We start from the raw sequence: 16951 nt of genomic DNA, 5'->3' as shown, positions 1-16951 counted from the left end.
AATGAACCCGTCTAGTTTTGTCAACTAGACTGAGCCATTACCTTGTTTGAATTCTGATTTTTTACAGAAAATTTTTTATATTTTTTATAAATATATTTTTTAATTATATTTTTATCTTATATACATTAAATTGGTACTGTACATTTTTGTACAAAAATTTCACGTCATACGGCCACGACTATAAACAAAAATTGCTAGGAGTAAGTATACATACTTATCTAATGTCTATTTAGCCAATTACTGCATAAAATGAGTGTAATCTACGAAAATCTTCATATCTAGACATTAAAAAATATAATATGAAACTTCGCGTATTGATGACGGGAGGGAAGATGGTCAAAACTGTACTATTCATAAACGAGTAGTTAAAGTTTAGAGATATTATTTTATAAATCCTTCTTCTCTACTAAGAATCCGTGTTTGCGAACTTGTGATAAAATTGAGGAAAGCTTTTATGCATACGACCAAGAAGAAGTAAACAAAGGGCAGATAGAAACTCTAGGAGATAAACTGATTAGTCAATCTTGAGTTTTTTAAACACCTTAGCATGACCTAATGGATCTTAATTAATACTTCACTGGATGTCCCTCAAATTCTTGGTTTTTGTTTCTTAAGATGTCGCGTACACTTCTTTATTCTTTCCTTGTTTCATAACTTTTTTTTTCAGTGTAAGCGCGAGATTTTAGAAGAATTTAAAATCTCTTATTTACACTCCCTACTTTCGTATCATCCAACCCAACCCTCTCCCAAAACATGCAAATGAGTTGAAAAATTAATCTCCTATTTTATCTGCAAGGCGTGATTTTAACTTTTTTTTTTTATCTCTGTTAATTACTTATTTTGAGGTGGAAAAAGCTTTTGTGTTTTTGGAATATATTCAAGCTATCATTCTAAGAATTACTTTTTCTTTTTTTTTTAAAAAAAAAATTTAGACTAGAAATTAGGACTTCAATTCTTTGAACGTTTTAACATTAATTTCTTTAGTCACCTTTAACAAAAACCAGAACTACCTAGTGAGATCATAGCCTAACTAGTATATAGCCTAGATTAATACGAATTTGTTTGGTAAAGTGAAAACAAAAAGATTTTGACACCGTTTCACATCCAATAAATGTTACAAATATCAGTCAATCTTCTTCATTGGTCATATAATTTGTATATATGGTCATACCATTGAATATATGTTCTCATATAGTCATATAATTTGTAAGTAGCATACATGAAACGGAAGGATTAGGTGATAAGTTGAGAAGGGTTATAAGTAGAAAATTTTAAATTCGAACAATTTTACTTATAAAAAAAAACTAATTTTATATACATTGATATGAACTGAAAAACAAAAAAGTAGCATACACGAAATGAGAGGGATCGAGGGAGTCTTGTCTATCGCGCGTAGATAGATACAGCGTCATTGTTAGTTTTTTCTTTGTGGTCCAACCAACAAATAGGAAAATATATCTACAAATATAATTCTATATACGTAAGAGGGTCACTGTGGTCATTTCAAAATAATTCTGTCTAGCAGCTCGAGGGAAGTAAAAAGGGCAATTTCGTAAAAAGAAATTAAAGAAACATGTATAAATAACTTCCCAATTTAAGAACTGGAACAGGAAGCAAGGGACGGAGGATCTCAAACACCACCTCCTGGGCGCAAACTTCAATTTTAACGGTCAGAAACTAGTTCAGACAACAGAAAATGCCAGATACAACTCCTTCTTCTTCTTCACATGGCCCTGCAAGTTTCTGGACTCAGGCCAATGCTTTGCTTAGGAAGAATTTGACTTTTCAGGTTATCAGTTGTCACAGTTTATCGAATTTGTCTCTGTTCTGTGTATCCTTTTAGCTTATTGGTCATGGATTTTCTGACCCTTTTTTTTAATCTTGTTATGTTAATGCTGTATATCTTGGGTTTTTGCTTTTAGGTGTGTTTAGCTGTTTGTTGGTGGACTAATTGTTTTCTTGATCAATAATAAGTTATCTTCATGATCCCTATGTTCTATGCTGGAAATGATAAGGCAGGATATTAGTGTACTTTAGGTGAAGAAAGTTATATATTGTTGATAAAAGATTTAGAATTCTTTGCTTTCTAAGGTATGTTACTTTACTGATGGCTTCTTGATGGATTTTACTGGAAAGGGATTAAAAACGAAATAAAAAAAAGAGGTAAGATTGGTTGCAGCCTTCAAATTGTTTTCAAATTGTTGAGCTTGACATGAATTTCTTTTTTTTTTTTTGGGTTTTGTACAGTAATTTTCATTCACATTTGGAACCTTGTTAATTGAACATTGCCATTTACAAAAGTTGGGCATGCTATTAGTCATGTGGTGTCGGTAAAGAACTGAATTTGCAGAGATAATTATTCCAAGGTATAAGAAGTATTTTCTACTAAGATTATAGTATTCTAGAACTTTTTATTTTACCATAAAATAGATCCTCAAGCTTTTCTCCAGGTATAAAAGTTTTGTGCTGCATAACTGGTAACAAAACTTGACTTGGTTTAGCATTTATAAAAGGACAAGTGTCTAATTGCTTCCTTCTTGTCTCAAAACAGCTGACTCCTTCTCATTGTCAAGACTTATCTTTCATTAATCTTAACTCCACCTTATTTGTGACATTAAGCAATCTAGAACTACTAGTGTATGTATGCACTGTCAGTTTACAAACATTAATCCTTACTATTTCGATCCTCAGATTTCTTGGTTTTGTTTCATGCATCTAAACTGATAAAGTTAAACATTTTGTTTGCGGATTTTGTATTTCAAGGTAAATGGTTGATGGTTGTTTCTTTTCTTTTGCCCCTTTTTTGGTTTTTCAGAAAAGGAATATCAGATCAAATGTTCGGCTTGTCATATTCCCATTTTTTTTGTGCTTGTTGCTGGTTCTTATCCAAATTTTAGTCAACTCAGAATTGGATAAACCCAAAAATAAATGTGGCTGCACTTGTGTTGACACAAATGGGGATGGAAAATGCGAGAGAGTGTGTGGAATTGAATATTCTACACTGGATCAAGTGGCAACTTGTGCAATTCCTAGCCCACCAGAGTGGCCTCCATTGTTACAAATACCAGCCCCTGAGTATCGTGCAGTGCTAACAGATTTTATTTCACATGCTGACTTGCCGAATGAGTCATGCAAGAGGACTGGTTCTTGTCCCGTGGCTATACTTCTGACTGGAAGTAATCGTACCCTTGGACAGAGTATGCAGCTCTTGTTCTTGGTCATGATATACTTCTTTGTAATTGATTTTTTGCCCTGCTGAACATGGGATTATCTAAATTGATGCATTTGTGCTTCATCTACAACTCTGTAGGTCTGGGTGCAAGCATGTTCCCAAGTTCATTAACTTTAAATGCTTCAGAGGTGTTATACAGCTTAGCTAATGATGTCTTGGTGAGTCTTTGTTTATTTTGTTTAAGTTTTGCCATTTCCTATTGGTAGTTAATTCAAGAGTAGTTACTTTGTACTGTTGTTACTGCTTAATGCTTCTGGTGTTATGTTGTTGCTTGTGCAATATTCTGGAATTCAGGGTTCTGCATCAAAGCCTCAATTGTCCAACTTCCTCGAGCCAGCTTTCTTTTCTAATCTGCCTGTCTATTATCTCCAACCTCAATGTAGTTCAAACGTCACGTTTTCAGTTTCCTTCCCAGTAGGTTCTGCCTCAAGTAAACAAGGTACTATTCTTATGTCAACCATTATAGAAACTTAAACAGAGATGGCTTTCTATTTACTTTTGTCCTTTAGAGGAAGGCGAATCTGTTCTATGCATTCAAAAGAAGGAATTCTGCATGTCTCTTAGTTATTCCTTCATTGGTATGAATACTCTCTCACATTTACTAGACAGAAATCCATTTTCTGGACTATCAATATGTTCTGTTTCAAATGCAGAGATAAGTTGTGTTCAAGGTTTCCATTTGTGGCGAAACAGTTCTTCTGAGATCAATGATGAGCTGTATAAAGGTTACAGGAAGGGCAATCAACAAAGGAAGATAAATGAGATAACAGCAGGTTTGTTAGCCATGTTTCATGAATCTCTAACCTGCAGTAATTTATATTACTTTGTTTATTTAACTTCTGGTTTCATTCTCTTTCACAGGCTATGATTTCTTAAATACAGACCTGACAAATTTTAATGTGAGTATATGGTACAACTCTACCTATAAGAATGACTCAGGCAACAGTCCTCTTGCATTAACACGGGTGCCTCGTTCAATCAACTTGGTATGCGCTATCTGGTTGTTTTTTATCTGTACTATTTAGGCCAACATTTTCTGAACTAGGTTATGTTTAATACCTGTTTGACATTTTTGACATTTGCAATTTCATGTATTTGATTGAGAACACAAGGCATCCATTGCGTATTTTACGTTACATGAAAGGACAAGGCTATGCAAAGAGAATGAACCTGAAACCTGTTTGCAAACTTCAATAATGAACTTTACTTTAAATATGATACTCTGCCTGAGAATAGGTGTTTATGCTTTTGTGAGAATCATTAAAATTAAAATACACAACAAAGTTGAATAGGACTGCCTCACCTTATTAGTGTTTATACAAATTTGTGGCAATCAAATTATGGAGGTTTCATCTTCATTTTTTTCTTTTTCTTTTCTTTATTAGTTTAATGTGCTTTTGGAAATTCATACTTTAGTTATGTACTGGTAAAAAGATTGCAAAAAAGTAAGAAAATGAGGTAAATTGCACAGATGCAACAAATCTTTGTTAGGTACTTCTATCTTCTATCTGTTGTGCTGCTTCAAATAATAGTATCTCTCCAGCCACTGGAATGATGAGGTGAAGAAATGAAGATATATCTGTAGTTGTATGAGCAATTGCATGCTATCCTGATAATTACTTTGATTTATAAGTTGCGCACATTTGGCTTCAGATTGCGTTATAGTTAGCACCATCTGTTTACCTCATTTTCTGTGGATTAATAACTTACAACTGTTACATCCATGCATATGTCTTCTGAATTATAAGTGGGAAGCAAAACTAGATTTTGGGATACGATTCAAGCTAATTAAAGCAATAGATTATAGTTGTTTCCATCCCCAACAATGCCGTAAATTTCAACGTGAGAACTGAGATTCCTGAGTCAAAGAGCAGCAAATTTTTTCCATCTCATTATCAACTTAATTTTCCAAACATGAAAGGTAAACTGAATTACATTATAATTGTTCCAACGTTCTCAATTAAGTCACAGCATCCTTTTTCTATAATTAGGAAATAGAACTCTTTTCGTAATTTTTCTATAGGTTGACCCTGTAACGAAGAAAATGCCAAAAAATATGACCCCTTTCATGATTGAGCTCATGCAGCTTATCAGAGCCTTTTCTTTTTACCATTGTCACAAATAACATTGCTGGCGACGAAAACAACCTGTGGAAATTTACTTTTCAAGCATGATTATGTGATTTTTGGTCCTTTGTTTCTGTTAAAGCTTTTTAGTTGCTTCCTCATTCAATTCTGCTTTTCTCTATACAATTCCTTGCAAGAAAAAGTTTGAGTCAAATATCAAGGCTTTCTTTTTTGATAATGGACTGTGATTTTTTAAATGTTAATGGGAAGGTCAATTCACCTGAGTTTCCTCCGCTAAGAGTTGTACTTCTGTTTATTTGACAATAAAGAAGGTGAAATAATTGTTCATTCTCTGCAAAGATATTGCAAAAGTCAGGGCACCATCTTCAGTTTGTCCTCTGAAGAGTTACATTCTTGTTTAATAAAAAATGTATTTTTTGGATGATACATAGATTTATAGGACCTTTCAATGTGTGATTGGAGTTATCTAATATGCCTCTGAAGCATATTTGATGTTGATGTAACCAGGTAACCTTTCATGGACAATTAACTGCTGTAAGGTGTCAGAGGTTCTTCTATGTGTTCCTTAATTTTTGCTCCATTTGTTGCCTGTCCTAATAAATCTTTGGTAGGACCATCTAGGAGTTTGTTCTCATGCTAAGCATACCAATATTTGCAGAATTTGTAGTGTCTATCTTAAGAACTCTTTGAGTAGCCGCTGAAACTTTGTTTTTATTATCAACATTCCTTAATATGTCTCAATCACTGGCATCTCATCATTATTGATTAGTGAGGCTTTGTCATTGTTCACAGTTGTAGCTACTGAAATGTGCTTGAATGCACATCTGACTTTGTCAAACTGAAATCTGTATTACATAAACCCAAAGAGGTCATATATGTTGGGTTAACATTTGGCCGCTACATTTGCAGGCATCAAATGCTTATCTCCAGTTTTTACTTGGACCTGGTACTAAAATGCTGTTTGAATTTGTCAAAGAAATGCCAAAGCCAGAAACAAAGCTCAGGCTGGATTTCTCTTCTCTGCTTGGACCACTATTCTTTACGTGGGTTATTATAAAACTATTCCCTGTGAGTAAATTAAGTGTATCATCTCATATGGAATTGTTTCACTCTACTACTCAAGCTTCCATCTTGATATATTGTAGCTGTAAATGGAAAACATAATCTGAGTATATCCAGTTAAGATGTTTTTCTTCTTGATGAAATCATGATCTTCTCTCCTAATTTTAGTGACTGTTGAAAGATATTGATCAGATATAGTAGCTCAGTGGAGCTTTCAAGTGTTTTGTATTTAAGTAGTTGAATGCAATTAGTTATTTAACTACTTTGCTTCCAACACTAGTAAGATTTAGAATTGGGTAGATGAAACATCACTTTGGTAAAATTTTTTCCAACACAAGTCTCATCTTAGCTTGGAAAACTGAAACATGAGAGAAGTTTGTGCTAATTTTCTCAGATTCCATCATTAAGTTTCTCTAGTTATTGATTTGTTTAACATAAGTTGCATCTTCAAAAAAAAAAAAAAAAGCTTACATTGTGTAGCCTTAGTATAAGCAATGTCATGGTTGAAATTGTTCAAGAATGTTGTTATGCTCGTTATAATGCTTGAATTTATTATTGTCCTGCCTCATGATACATGCATTAAGTTAATTATTCTGCTCTTTGATCAATTCTCCTCTTTGGATAGGTTGTACTAGGCTCTCTGGTTTATGAGAAGCAACAAAGGCTAAGAATCATGATGAAAATGCATGGGGTTGGCGATGGTCCCTATTGGATGATTTCCTACGCTTATTTTGTTGTATTGTCTTCTGTATACATGCTAGTTTTTGTCATTTTTGGATCAGTGATAGGTAACACCACAAGCAACAGATCACTTCTTTTATTTTGATCTTTTATTTGATTAACTAAAATTATATAGTATTTTTGTTCTTGCAGGATTGAAGTTCTTCACACTTAATGATTACACTATCCAGCTGATATTTTACTTTTTCTACATAAACTTGCAAGTATCATTGGCTTTTCTTGTTGCTGCATTATTCTCAAATGTCAAGACTGCTACAGGTGTAGTTTCAGCTAGTAGATATCATTTCTTTAACAGGGCAAACGTACTATAATGCTCACAAATTCATGTTTTTATATAATTGTCACAGTTCTAGGGTACATAATGGTCTTTGGAAGTGGTCTCTTGGGTGGCTTTCTTTTCCAGTTCTTTCTTGAAGATTCGTCATTCCCGAGTAAGTGAAAAGCCTTAACTGTGCCATTGTCTCGTGTTATATGCCAGATTATTATTCCGTTACACTAAAGGAGAAGTCTTTTCAGAAGGCTCATGGATAAAATAGCAACCAACACTATTGTCTGTTGGAGTTCTATTATCCATAGGCCCCAAGTAGCATAGTATAAGCTTTTGATTGTGTCAGTGCGAGTCAAGAATTGTGTGTGTCCTGAACTATGTTCAATTTGTTGTTGATAGTAATATAAATTTGAAGACACTTTGAGATCATTTGTTTCATGGTGACAAATCCCATTTTTAGCATGTGGTCATTGTTGGAATCCCGCCTGCATTGGAAAGGATAAAACAAAAGCTGGGATATTGTCTACACTTTATAGAAATTAAGTAATGTAACATGTACCTTACTTAGGGAAAATGACATCTGCAAAAGTGATTTCCAAGCATAATTGTAACCCCAAAGATGATAGAACATCAATAATCATTCCGCTGTCATGTTGGTTCTCTGTAGTTCGAGGTTGGAGGTCAACTCACAACATTAGACAGTTTCTCATATGAAATTCATTGATGTTATTATCAGGATTGTTTGAATGGATTTCAAATACTGTTAACTTTAAAACATGGACTCCAGATCATTTTTTTTAACTTCCTTTGCGTTTTGCAATTCATGACCTTCTTATCTGCCTATTTTCAATTTGTATGGTTTTGTTTCTACAATTTTTTTGGTGTTCATTGTTGTCTTGTTTCATCATACTAAGAATGATCTGAAAATTGTTCAGGAGGCTGGATCATAGTCATGGAATTATATCCAGGATTTTCCCTTTATCGGGGCTTGTATGAGTTTGCACAATATGCATTTGCGGGAAACTATATGGGGACAGATGGGATGCGATGGAAAGATCTAAATGATAGCAAGAATGGGATGAAAGAAGTCTTAGTCATTATGTTTATTGAATGGTGGGTGCTTCTTCTCATTGCGTTTTATGTTGATCAAGTTAAATCATCAGGAAAAAGTCCTACTTTTTTCTTGCAAAACTTCCGAAAGAAGCCCTTATCATCCTTCCGAAAGCCTAGTTTGCAAAGGCAGGGATCTAAAGTTTTTGTTGGCATGGAGAAACCTGATGTTCTCCAAGAGGTAATTTCATTAATTCCTTTTTAGTTGATCATAAGCTCGGGGTCAGGAAAAAAAAATTTTAAAAAAGAAAAAATGTTGCCCTGCATTTGAATTGAGAGTGCTGACCAGTGTTTCAGCACTTGAAGTTCCGTGATTATGAACTGTATTTGTTAAGTAACTATAGTTATCTTCACTTTTTGAATATGCACTAAAATTCACCTTTGCCTCACAAATGGGACTGTTGCATATAAAATTTTAGTTTGTTTAACAAGCATCTTTTTCTTTTATTCGGAATGACCCCATCAGTTATGTAATCAATATTGCTGTGAAAAGATAGGCTACTGCATGATTAACTCCTCTGTATGTCTGCATTTTTAATTGTTATTCCATCTTTCATCCTCAGAGAGAGAAGGTTGAACAACTGATGCTCGAGCCCAGCACAGGTCATGCCATCATCTGTGACAATCTTAAAAAGGTGTATCCAGGAAGGGATGGAAACCCAGAGAAATTTGCAGTGAGAGGACTGTCACTGGCTTTGCCCCGTGGGGAATGCTTTGGTATGCTTGGGCCTAATGGTGCAGGCAAAACTTCCTTTATAAATATGGTCAGTTCAATGTTCTTGCTTCATTTATATATTACTGAAGTAGTAACCATCCAAGCTGTAACAAAAAGCAAACATTTTATTTTGTTGGCTTTTGCATATGTTTCTTGTTTAACGTATTTGAATATAACTTTCAATATTCTCCATGAACTTTTATTGAGATCAGCTTCTGGGTTTAGTTTCCTATCTTGGCCAGACACTGAAAGATTTGTTTCTATCCTTGTATTTTTGTTAACAGATGATCGGACTTATAAAACCAAGCTCTGGTACTGCATATGTTCAAGGGCTTGATATTTGGAGCCAGATGGATAGCATTTATACCAGCATGGGTGTCTGCCCACAACATGAGTATGCATTGATGTTATTTATTATTTTAATTTACTATAAACAATTTCGTCTATTTCTGTTTATCAGTTTATCCCCTACATGTCTTCCATTTACTATGTTAAATGTATACAGTCTTCTGTGGGAAACACTAACTGGGAGAGAGCACCTGCTCTTTTATGGAAGACTTAAGAACCTAAAAGGTGCTGCTTTAACACAGGTAAGCAATGTTGTTTTTGATCTGGCAACATAATGTACCTTAGCAATTTGGGATTGGTGCTTCTAAAAGGAATGACTGTGGGAATATTTTGCTGTTAAATCTGATGACAGTAATTGGTGGATGTTTAAATGACTAAGTTGATATCCTGTGGCAATCATTTTTGCCCTAATTCGTGAGAAGAGTGCTGGGAGAGTTGTATTAGTAAATCTTAAAACTATTGCATGAAGTCATAGACTTTAAATCAGCAGAATCTAATCACAGTTGTTATATCAAGAATTTGCAGCTTCATAATGGTTAGCAACGACATTAGAGTCCAAACAAAGGAGAACACTATCTAGATGGATAGCAAGTGTTTATTCTGCATTTTACTCGTACTTTCTTTGTCATGGCTTGCTGCATACTGATTCAAATGACATTAAAGATGCTACAGAGAGTGGGAGAGTAACACATGTATGAAATGAAAATTGTCTTGGGATTTTTGTCACGTTGGACGATTTCTGAATTTGGTAATGAGCCGTTGCAGGCAGTGGAAGAATCTCTTAAGAGTGTAAACCTATTTCATGGAGGCATTGCTGACAAGCAAGCTGGGAAATATAGTGGAGGTATGAAGAGGAGGCTTAGCGTTGCAATTTCACTGATTGGAGATCCCAAAGTAGGCCTACATCCTCTTCCATTTATTACTAAGATAATTAAAGCAGCTCACCTTTTAACATAGCTTCTTAGGATAATTTGTTAGGTTGTGTATATGGATGAGCCCAGTACAGGACTGGATCCAGCTTCGAGAAATAACTTATGGAATGTTGTGAAGAGGGCAAAGCAAGACAGAGCAATAATACTCACTAGTAATATCTACCTCTCTCTCTCCATCTCTCTTTCTGTCTCTCTCTCTCCATCTCTCTTTCTGTCTCTCTCTCTCTCTCATGAAAATTAGAAAAGAACCTTGTTTCCTATATTGCAATATTGTTTTCCTTGCAGTGGTCTGTACCAAAATGAGACAATTGTGCTTACCTGTTGTTATAATTCAGACTCCATACCTATACTGGTGGCTGAAACCCTTTGCTTATGTTTACCGAGTATAGGACATTTGAAGCATAATCAGTGGGGATCTCTGCTAGTTTTAGACTGGGAAAATCAAATACACAATGAAATCTGCTCCTAAGACCGCACTCTTTCTCCCATAAGTGCAAGCAGCCTCCTGAGGGCACAAACCTAACAAATTCTCAGACATTTATCACCTAAAATCATTCTGTTGGTTACAGTGGCTTGAATCTTGTTATTGGTGACATATTTGAGTGACTTATACTCGCTTGTCTTGTGGAATTATTTCAGCACATTCGATGGAAGAGGCAGAGCATTTGTGTGATAGATTGGGAATTTTTGTTGATGGGAGTTTGCAGTGTATAGGTAACCCCAAAGAGGTAATGACTTTGGAACCTTTTTTCACTGGGAAAATGCATTATCAGTGTCTGTGCTATAAGATTGATTGATAACTGTGTTGCTTTTAGACTTCTCCTAATTAAGTTCCCTGCCACCTCTAAATGGACCGCGCAACGGGATTCACAAGCTGCATTTCTTTTTTAAGAATCGAGCTTTTTATTGACCGGCTTAAATGTGAAATCTGAAATCTGAAAGAGGAGCATTATCGGTCTCATTTGGATATATTGCGTTTCAGTTGAAGGCTAGATATGGGGGCTTTTACGTGTTTACGATGACAACATCGGCTGTTCATGAGGTTGAAGTGGAGAACTTGGTGAGACATCTGTCCCCAAATGCCAACAGGACATACCATTTATCCGGCACTCAAAAGTTTGAGTTGCCAAAGCATGAAATCAAGATTTCTGATGTTTTCCAAGCAGTTGAGAATGCCAAAAGCAGATTCACAGTTCACGCTTGGGGTCTTGCAGATACCACTTTGGAAGATGTGTTTATCAAGGTTGCTCGTGGAGCTCAAGCATTCAACGTTCTCTCATGAAATCATTTCTGATATCTGCTACATTTATTCATTAACCGATCACACTTCATTTTGGCGATCAGCATCCTGTATGATTGATTGTTGTTCATAGCATCAGAAATCTGTTATGACTGCTCCAGATTTGTAGACATAGTAGCTAAGCTGACAATAGCTGTTGAAACTGAAAGTAATAAATTCTTTATTTTTGATTTCACCAAAATTCTAGTATAAATTGCAGTCTAGATTTTCAACTTACTCCCAAAATGAAAAAAACATCGTCATCACGCAGGTAATCGGTATGCTGCCAAATGCAAGAACATTAAAAAAAAAAAAGTTAACTTGATAAAAGCTACCGTAAAAGCATCAAATTTCAACTTTTGCTAAAAGTAATTTTTATATCAAAAACTCTATTCCTAATTTTATAAGATGATGTTCACTAGATATTTTAAAAGTACTTTTAACATTTAAAGTGCATTTTTATTAAAAACACCGCAACTCATACGGGGTCTAAATCATACTGAAGTCGTGGCTTGATTTTTCTGGGTGGACAAAATTTGATGAGGGGTTTCTCTTTAGTCTTGAGTCGTCACTTGCATCCAAAAATATCCATTTCAAGAAGTTTGCCAGGGCGGGCAATAGAAAAGACAAAGCAATCAGACAAATTTTTCAAACTAATTGTTCCCATTTTCCCTTCTTTCTCATATTTTCTTTGAGGAATATTCTTCTTTCCCACTGCTTAAGTAATAGTACGACTCTAATAGATAGTTAATTGTTTGAATTCGACAGCTTAGCGGATGGATGGACCATTGCGTAAGAATATTCAATCCTTGTCACATCAATTAATCAGTTATCTTTTAATGATATACAAATTAATATTCTCTCATAATATATATAATCATTTAAGAAAACAAGATTTTCAAGAAATAGAGTTCATTGAACTATTTTCACATCGAAGTTTTATGTTCCATGTATTATACACTTCTTTTAATTAATTTTACTTATTCAGACATTAAATATCTGAGCAACATCTTAATAGAGATTTGACTATGTACTAGTATGGATTTTTCTGACGAGTGGCATTCAAATTCAGATATCTTTAAGGCATAAAAGCATTCAATATTTAATATGACAATGATCAGGAACACATTCCAGGTATGGAAAACGACGTTTAGCGCGAATTTTGTGCATGCATTTTTGGGAAGAGTCAATGATTTCGCCAGCCAACTCTAGATGGAAAGACAATATAATCTCTTCCCTGATTTCCCTCCAACGTTCACACCTGCTCAATCATCAATCATCAATCATCCTTATCCAATATACTGCTGTTATGGATTTTACAGATGGGTTATTATCTGGATTGAGACAAATCCCGTTTCTTCTCTCCACCCCTCATCCATCAATATCCTTTCGATTGCTACCAAGTATATAACATAATAGTAATCTATGCTAGGCAAGCAGACAAAAAAACATTTGTTGCTGTCGTCTAGTATATTCTCTGCGTTCTATTCTAGTCTAGTATGGCGTCCAAGGCACCATCTATGGTGTATTTCTTTGTTCTGATTGGTTTAACTTTGTTGTTTAGCAACAACGTTTATGCAACTGATTACGATAATTACATCAATGTGTATGAGTTGACAAATGGAAAGATCTCTATCAAGGTCACTAACTATGGTGCTACCCTCCTTTCTGTCATCGTTCCTGATAGAAATGGTTTGTTCACTATAGCCTTCCTCTTCTTCATTTTTTCTTTTCGTGTAATTCATGGTGAGAATTTGCTGATTTGATACTTATTTATGTTGTTTCTTATTCTAACTATTGATTTTTTTTTTGTGGGTTTTTCTGATTCAGGAAAATTGGACGATGTTGTTCTTGGCTATCCAACCATTGATGGATACAAGGTTAGCATCAACACCACAGTAAACAAGTCTGTCTTTTTGTTGTATCAATATCAGTTGAATGAGTTTCATGCCTAACTTTCTTGGACGATAAAAATGTTCATTTTGGTCTTTTATGATATAATTTTGCCTCCCTTCTCATCTTTTTTGTTGACAAATTCACTTTATGATATAATTTCATGATAGGGGTTTTTCAATTTTTTTCCAAATTGGTATTCTCACCCACTACTATATATGAAGTGTAGTTCAATTAACACTTTTTAATACAATAGACGAGTGTAACCTGATTAATGGTTTTTAACTACGTGAATAAGAGGGAAGAAGCATTTCTGACATTATAAGCAGAGATGACTAAAGGCAAACTAATGGTATAATGGTCTTGCCATCTGCAATTTACCATAATGACACCCCTTGAATTTATGTTTTGGGCTAGACAGATGAATTTTATGCTGGGGTTTAAATAAATGCCTTACTACTCAAAAAAGATAACGAATCAATTTTGTAAAAGAATTAAGAGAGTGGAAGTAATCAATTCTCAATATATAAGGGACAAAGAACTTGAACTAGACTTCAATTACATTATATAGATTTTTTTATTCTCTTTTGGTTTTCCAGGCCTCACTCTTTTTGCAGTTGATTTTTTTTAGTTACCAGAGAATGGAATTAATCCCATCCAATGGTTGGATAAGAAGATCAAGTCTTTTTCCATTCTTCTTCATGTGTTCTTGAAATTTTGGGCGACTGAATTTCGTATTCTAGGAATGGGGTTAGCTGTACTTATAAGCACTTATTGTTCCCATCTTGCAGAATGATTCAACCTATTTTGGTGGTCTTATTGGCCGCGTAGCAAACAGAATTGGAGGGGCAAAATTTACTCTGAATGGTGTAGGGTATACTTTACCTGCAAATGATCATGGAAACACACTTCATGGTATTCTCAATTCTGCATTCTTATCAAAACACATGTTAAGTCTACCCTGGAATTCTAGTCATTCTTGACATGACTACTTCCACTTCAGGTGGTACCAGAGGATTTAGTGATGTTATATGGGAGGTGACAGGCTACGAAAAGAACTCCCATGTCTCCCTCCACTATCACAGCTATGATGGTGAACAAGGTATAAATCATAATTGTTTCCTATTATTGCATCGCATTTGTAACTTATATATTGAGTCGTTGTTTCTTATAAAAACCCTTCAGTATTTACCGGCATTCAACAGATATTCTGTCCCATTCCCTGTTTCGCTTTTTTTTTTGTTCCGGCATGTTATTGCTAGAGAATGACAATTTTTAGCATGATGGCAGGATTCCCTGGTGCAGTCGATGTGTATGTCACGTACATGATTATTGGAGGAAACAGGCTAGGCCTGAAGATGGAAGCCACCCCACTTGACAAAGCCACACCGATTAATCTGGCATCCCACAGCTACTGGAATCTTGCTGGCCATGGCAGTGGTGATATTTTTTCACATGACATACAGCTTTTCGCGTCGAAGATCACCCCAGTTGATGACAAGCTGATCCCAACCGGGCAAATCGTTCCTGTACAAGGAACCCCCTATGATTTCCTTCAATCCAGAAGTATTGGTGGCAAGTTCAATGAGCTTCCTTCTGGATATGATATAAACTATGTGGTCGATTATGTACCCAATGGGCACGTACACAAAGTTGCAGTTGTGCAAGAACCTATATCAGGTAGGAAGATGGAGCTGTGGAGCAATAAACCAGGTGTACAGTTTTACACAAGTAATATGTTGAATGATACACTAGGGAAAGATGGTGCTACCTACCATAGATATGGGGGACTTGCCTTGGAGACGCAAGGTTTTCCTGATTCAGTTAATCATCCAAATTTCCCTTCTCAGATTGTTAACCCTGGAGAAAATTACCTCCATGTTATGGTTTATAGGTTCACAGCTCATCATTAGGGGTTGTATTTTTCTTTCCTTTGCATTGCTAGACACAAGAGTGCCTATTTATACAAGCACTTAGCCTTTGTCCTCCTTAATTTGATGTTTGCTTTGTTAACTGTTATTATTAGTGACTCATAAATGCAGTATTCTATATGTGAAGAGCTATCTTGGAGTTATTCATGTACTAGATTTTATATTTTTTAGGTGTTCCTATTTTCTAGTACTTTAGGTTAAACACAAAGAGCACTAATTTTTCACCATAAAATTTTTTTAATACATTTTCAAATTGAGCAAGATTGGCTTGTGAATACAGACGCTCAAAATAAAATCTTTGAAATCTGAATACAGACGCTCAAACCTATCCTATATACATAGAATATAGGTTTTCTGTAGGATAGAGGGGAGAAAAAACCTATATTGTGACACAGAACCCTCTGAGAAAACAGTTTCTTATTTTTGAACCATTCTAAAAAACTATTATATTGTGTCATAAAATCTTTTTGAAAAGTTGTCTCTACTTTTTTGCACCATATATACTAGCTGTGTCAATTTCCCCTTTAATACCGAAATTGAAGATTCTACTAAGGTTCTTAAAAACAACAATCTTTAGCTCTGGCTTTCTTCCTACCTTTTTAATTAGTTCCTTCCACACTTTAGATTTTATATGAATGATTTAAGAGTTAATCGTCAATCAACTTATTTTAGCATTTCATGTATAAAATCATAATCGGTCATTAACACATTCTCCTTTCTTCTTTTGCTTTTCTTCCCTCTTATGTATATGGCTTTGAAATAAATCTATGTCTCACTTACTCTATGCTGCATGGATCCATATCGTTCACACCAAGAACAATAACTTCGGAATTTGAATATAATTTTGTTATTCATCGTTAGGGTTTCTAAGCCATAATGTTCTTGAATTGCAGTTCGAATGCAAGAAGTATAACCAAAGGGTACAATTGATATATCTTTTGATGCGTTACTCGTGCAAGTTTTTATCTAGGGTGAGGGTTCAAGATTGAGGAAAAAAAATAGCGTAATGAGGAGAATTAAAGTACTTTATTTTTTATTTTTTGACAGGAGAGAGGAGTGGGATTGAAAAAATGAGGAAGGATCCCCGGCTAAAAAAAAATTAAATTAAAAAAAGTATTTTTATTTAGTAATATTCATATTCATGTGTCTAGTTGTACTTGTATTCAACAATTAATTCTATCCTTGCCCCCAAGGAATTAAATAAACTGATGTCACAAAGCAAATAAACTTCACCATTTTTAAAGGACCCAACTTCCATCAGATTATTAACTATAGAAAATAGAGGCTAAAGGCCAGAAAAGGGCCTTAGTAGAACCTGATCCCAACTCCCTAAACATCATGAAATTCCAAGAA

At 34.8% G+C, this 16951-nt stretch overlaps 2 protein-coding genes across 2 annotated transcripts; both read left to right on the top strand.

Annotated features, from left to right (window-relative positions):
- The first annotated feature begins 1640 nt into the window (after positions 1-1640).
- Positions 1641-11935, top strand: LOC113768184 (ABC transporter A family member 7-like). The gene is made up of 18 exons (XM_027312444.1): positions 1641-1789; positions 2816-3197; positions 3311-3390; positions 3527-3671; positions 3886-4005; positions 4094-4218; positions 6229-6387; positions 7007-7169; positions 7255-7380; positions 7470-7553; positions 8326-8681; positions 9064-9264; positions 9500-9609; positions 9721-9805; positions 10329-10457; positions 10542-10647; positions 11135-11223; positions 11478-11935. Exons 1-18 carry the CDS (start codon positions 1697-1699, stop codon positions 11775-11777), a joined length of 2853 nt encoding a protein of 950 aa, XP_027168245.1. The 5' UTR covers positions 1641-1696; the 3' UTR covers positions 11778-11935.
- Positions 11936-13083: 1148 nt separating this feature from the next.
- On the top strand, positions 13084-15718 carry LOC113768446 (aldose 1-epimerase). Its single transcript, XM_027312800.1, has 5 exons — positions 13084-13466; positions 13605-13654; positions 14459-14582; positions 14671-14769; positions 14958-15718. The coding sequence occupies exons 1-5, from the start codon at positions 13274-13276 to the stop codon at positions 15578-15580; spliced, it is 1089 nt and encodes a 362-aa protein (XP_027168601.1). The 5' UTR covers positions 13084-13273; the 3' UTR covers positions 15581-15718.
- The last annotated feature ends 1233 nt before the right edge of the window (positions 15719-16951 follow it).

This window comes from Coffea eugenioides, chromosome 4 (genome assembly GCF_003713205.1).
Source record: "Coffea eugenioides isolate CCC68of chromosome 4, Ceug_1.0, whole genome shotgun sequence".
In the NCBI taxonomy this organism is placed as follows: Eukaryota; Viridiplantae; Streptophyta; class Magnoliopsida; order Gentianales; family Rubiaceae; genus Coffea; species Coffea eugenioides.
This window is presented reverse-complemented; position numbering and strand designations above follow the sequence as displayed.

What these genes read in the sequence shown, in the direction of transcription:
- LOC113768184 (XM_027312444.1), top strand. Translation starts at nt 1,697, where the DNA reads ATGCCAGATACAACTCCTTCTTCTTCTTCACATGGCCCTGCAAGTTTC. An exon ending in TTCTGCCTCAAGTAAACAAG is followed by an intron (nt 3,672 to 3,885) that starts GTACTATTCTTA and finishes TTTCAAATGCAG; the next exon opens with AGATAAGTTGTGTTCAAGGT. An exon ending in CATTTTTGGATCAGTGATAG is followed by an intron (nt 7,170 to 7,254) that starts GTAACACCACAA and finishes TTGTTCTTGCAG; the next exon opens with GATTGAAGTTCTTCACACTT.
- LOC113768446 (XM_027312800.1), top strand. Translation starts at nt 13,274, where the DNA reads ATGGCGTCCAAGGCACCATCTATGGTGTATTTCTTTGTTCTGATTGGT. An exon ending in CAACCATTGATGGATACAAG is followed by an intron (nt 13,655 to 14,458) that starts GTTAGCATCAAC and finishes CCCATCTTGCAG; the next exon opens with AATGATTCAACCTATTTTGG. An exon ending in CAGCTATGATGGTGAACAAG is followed by an intron (nt 14,770 to 14,957) that starts GTATAAATCATA and finishes GCATGATGGCAG; the next exon opens with GATTCCCTGGTGCAGTCGAT.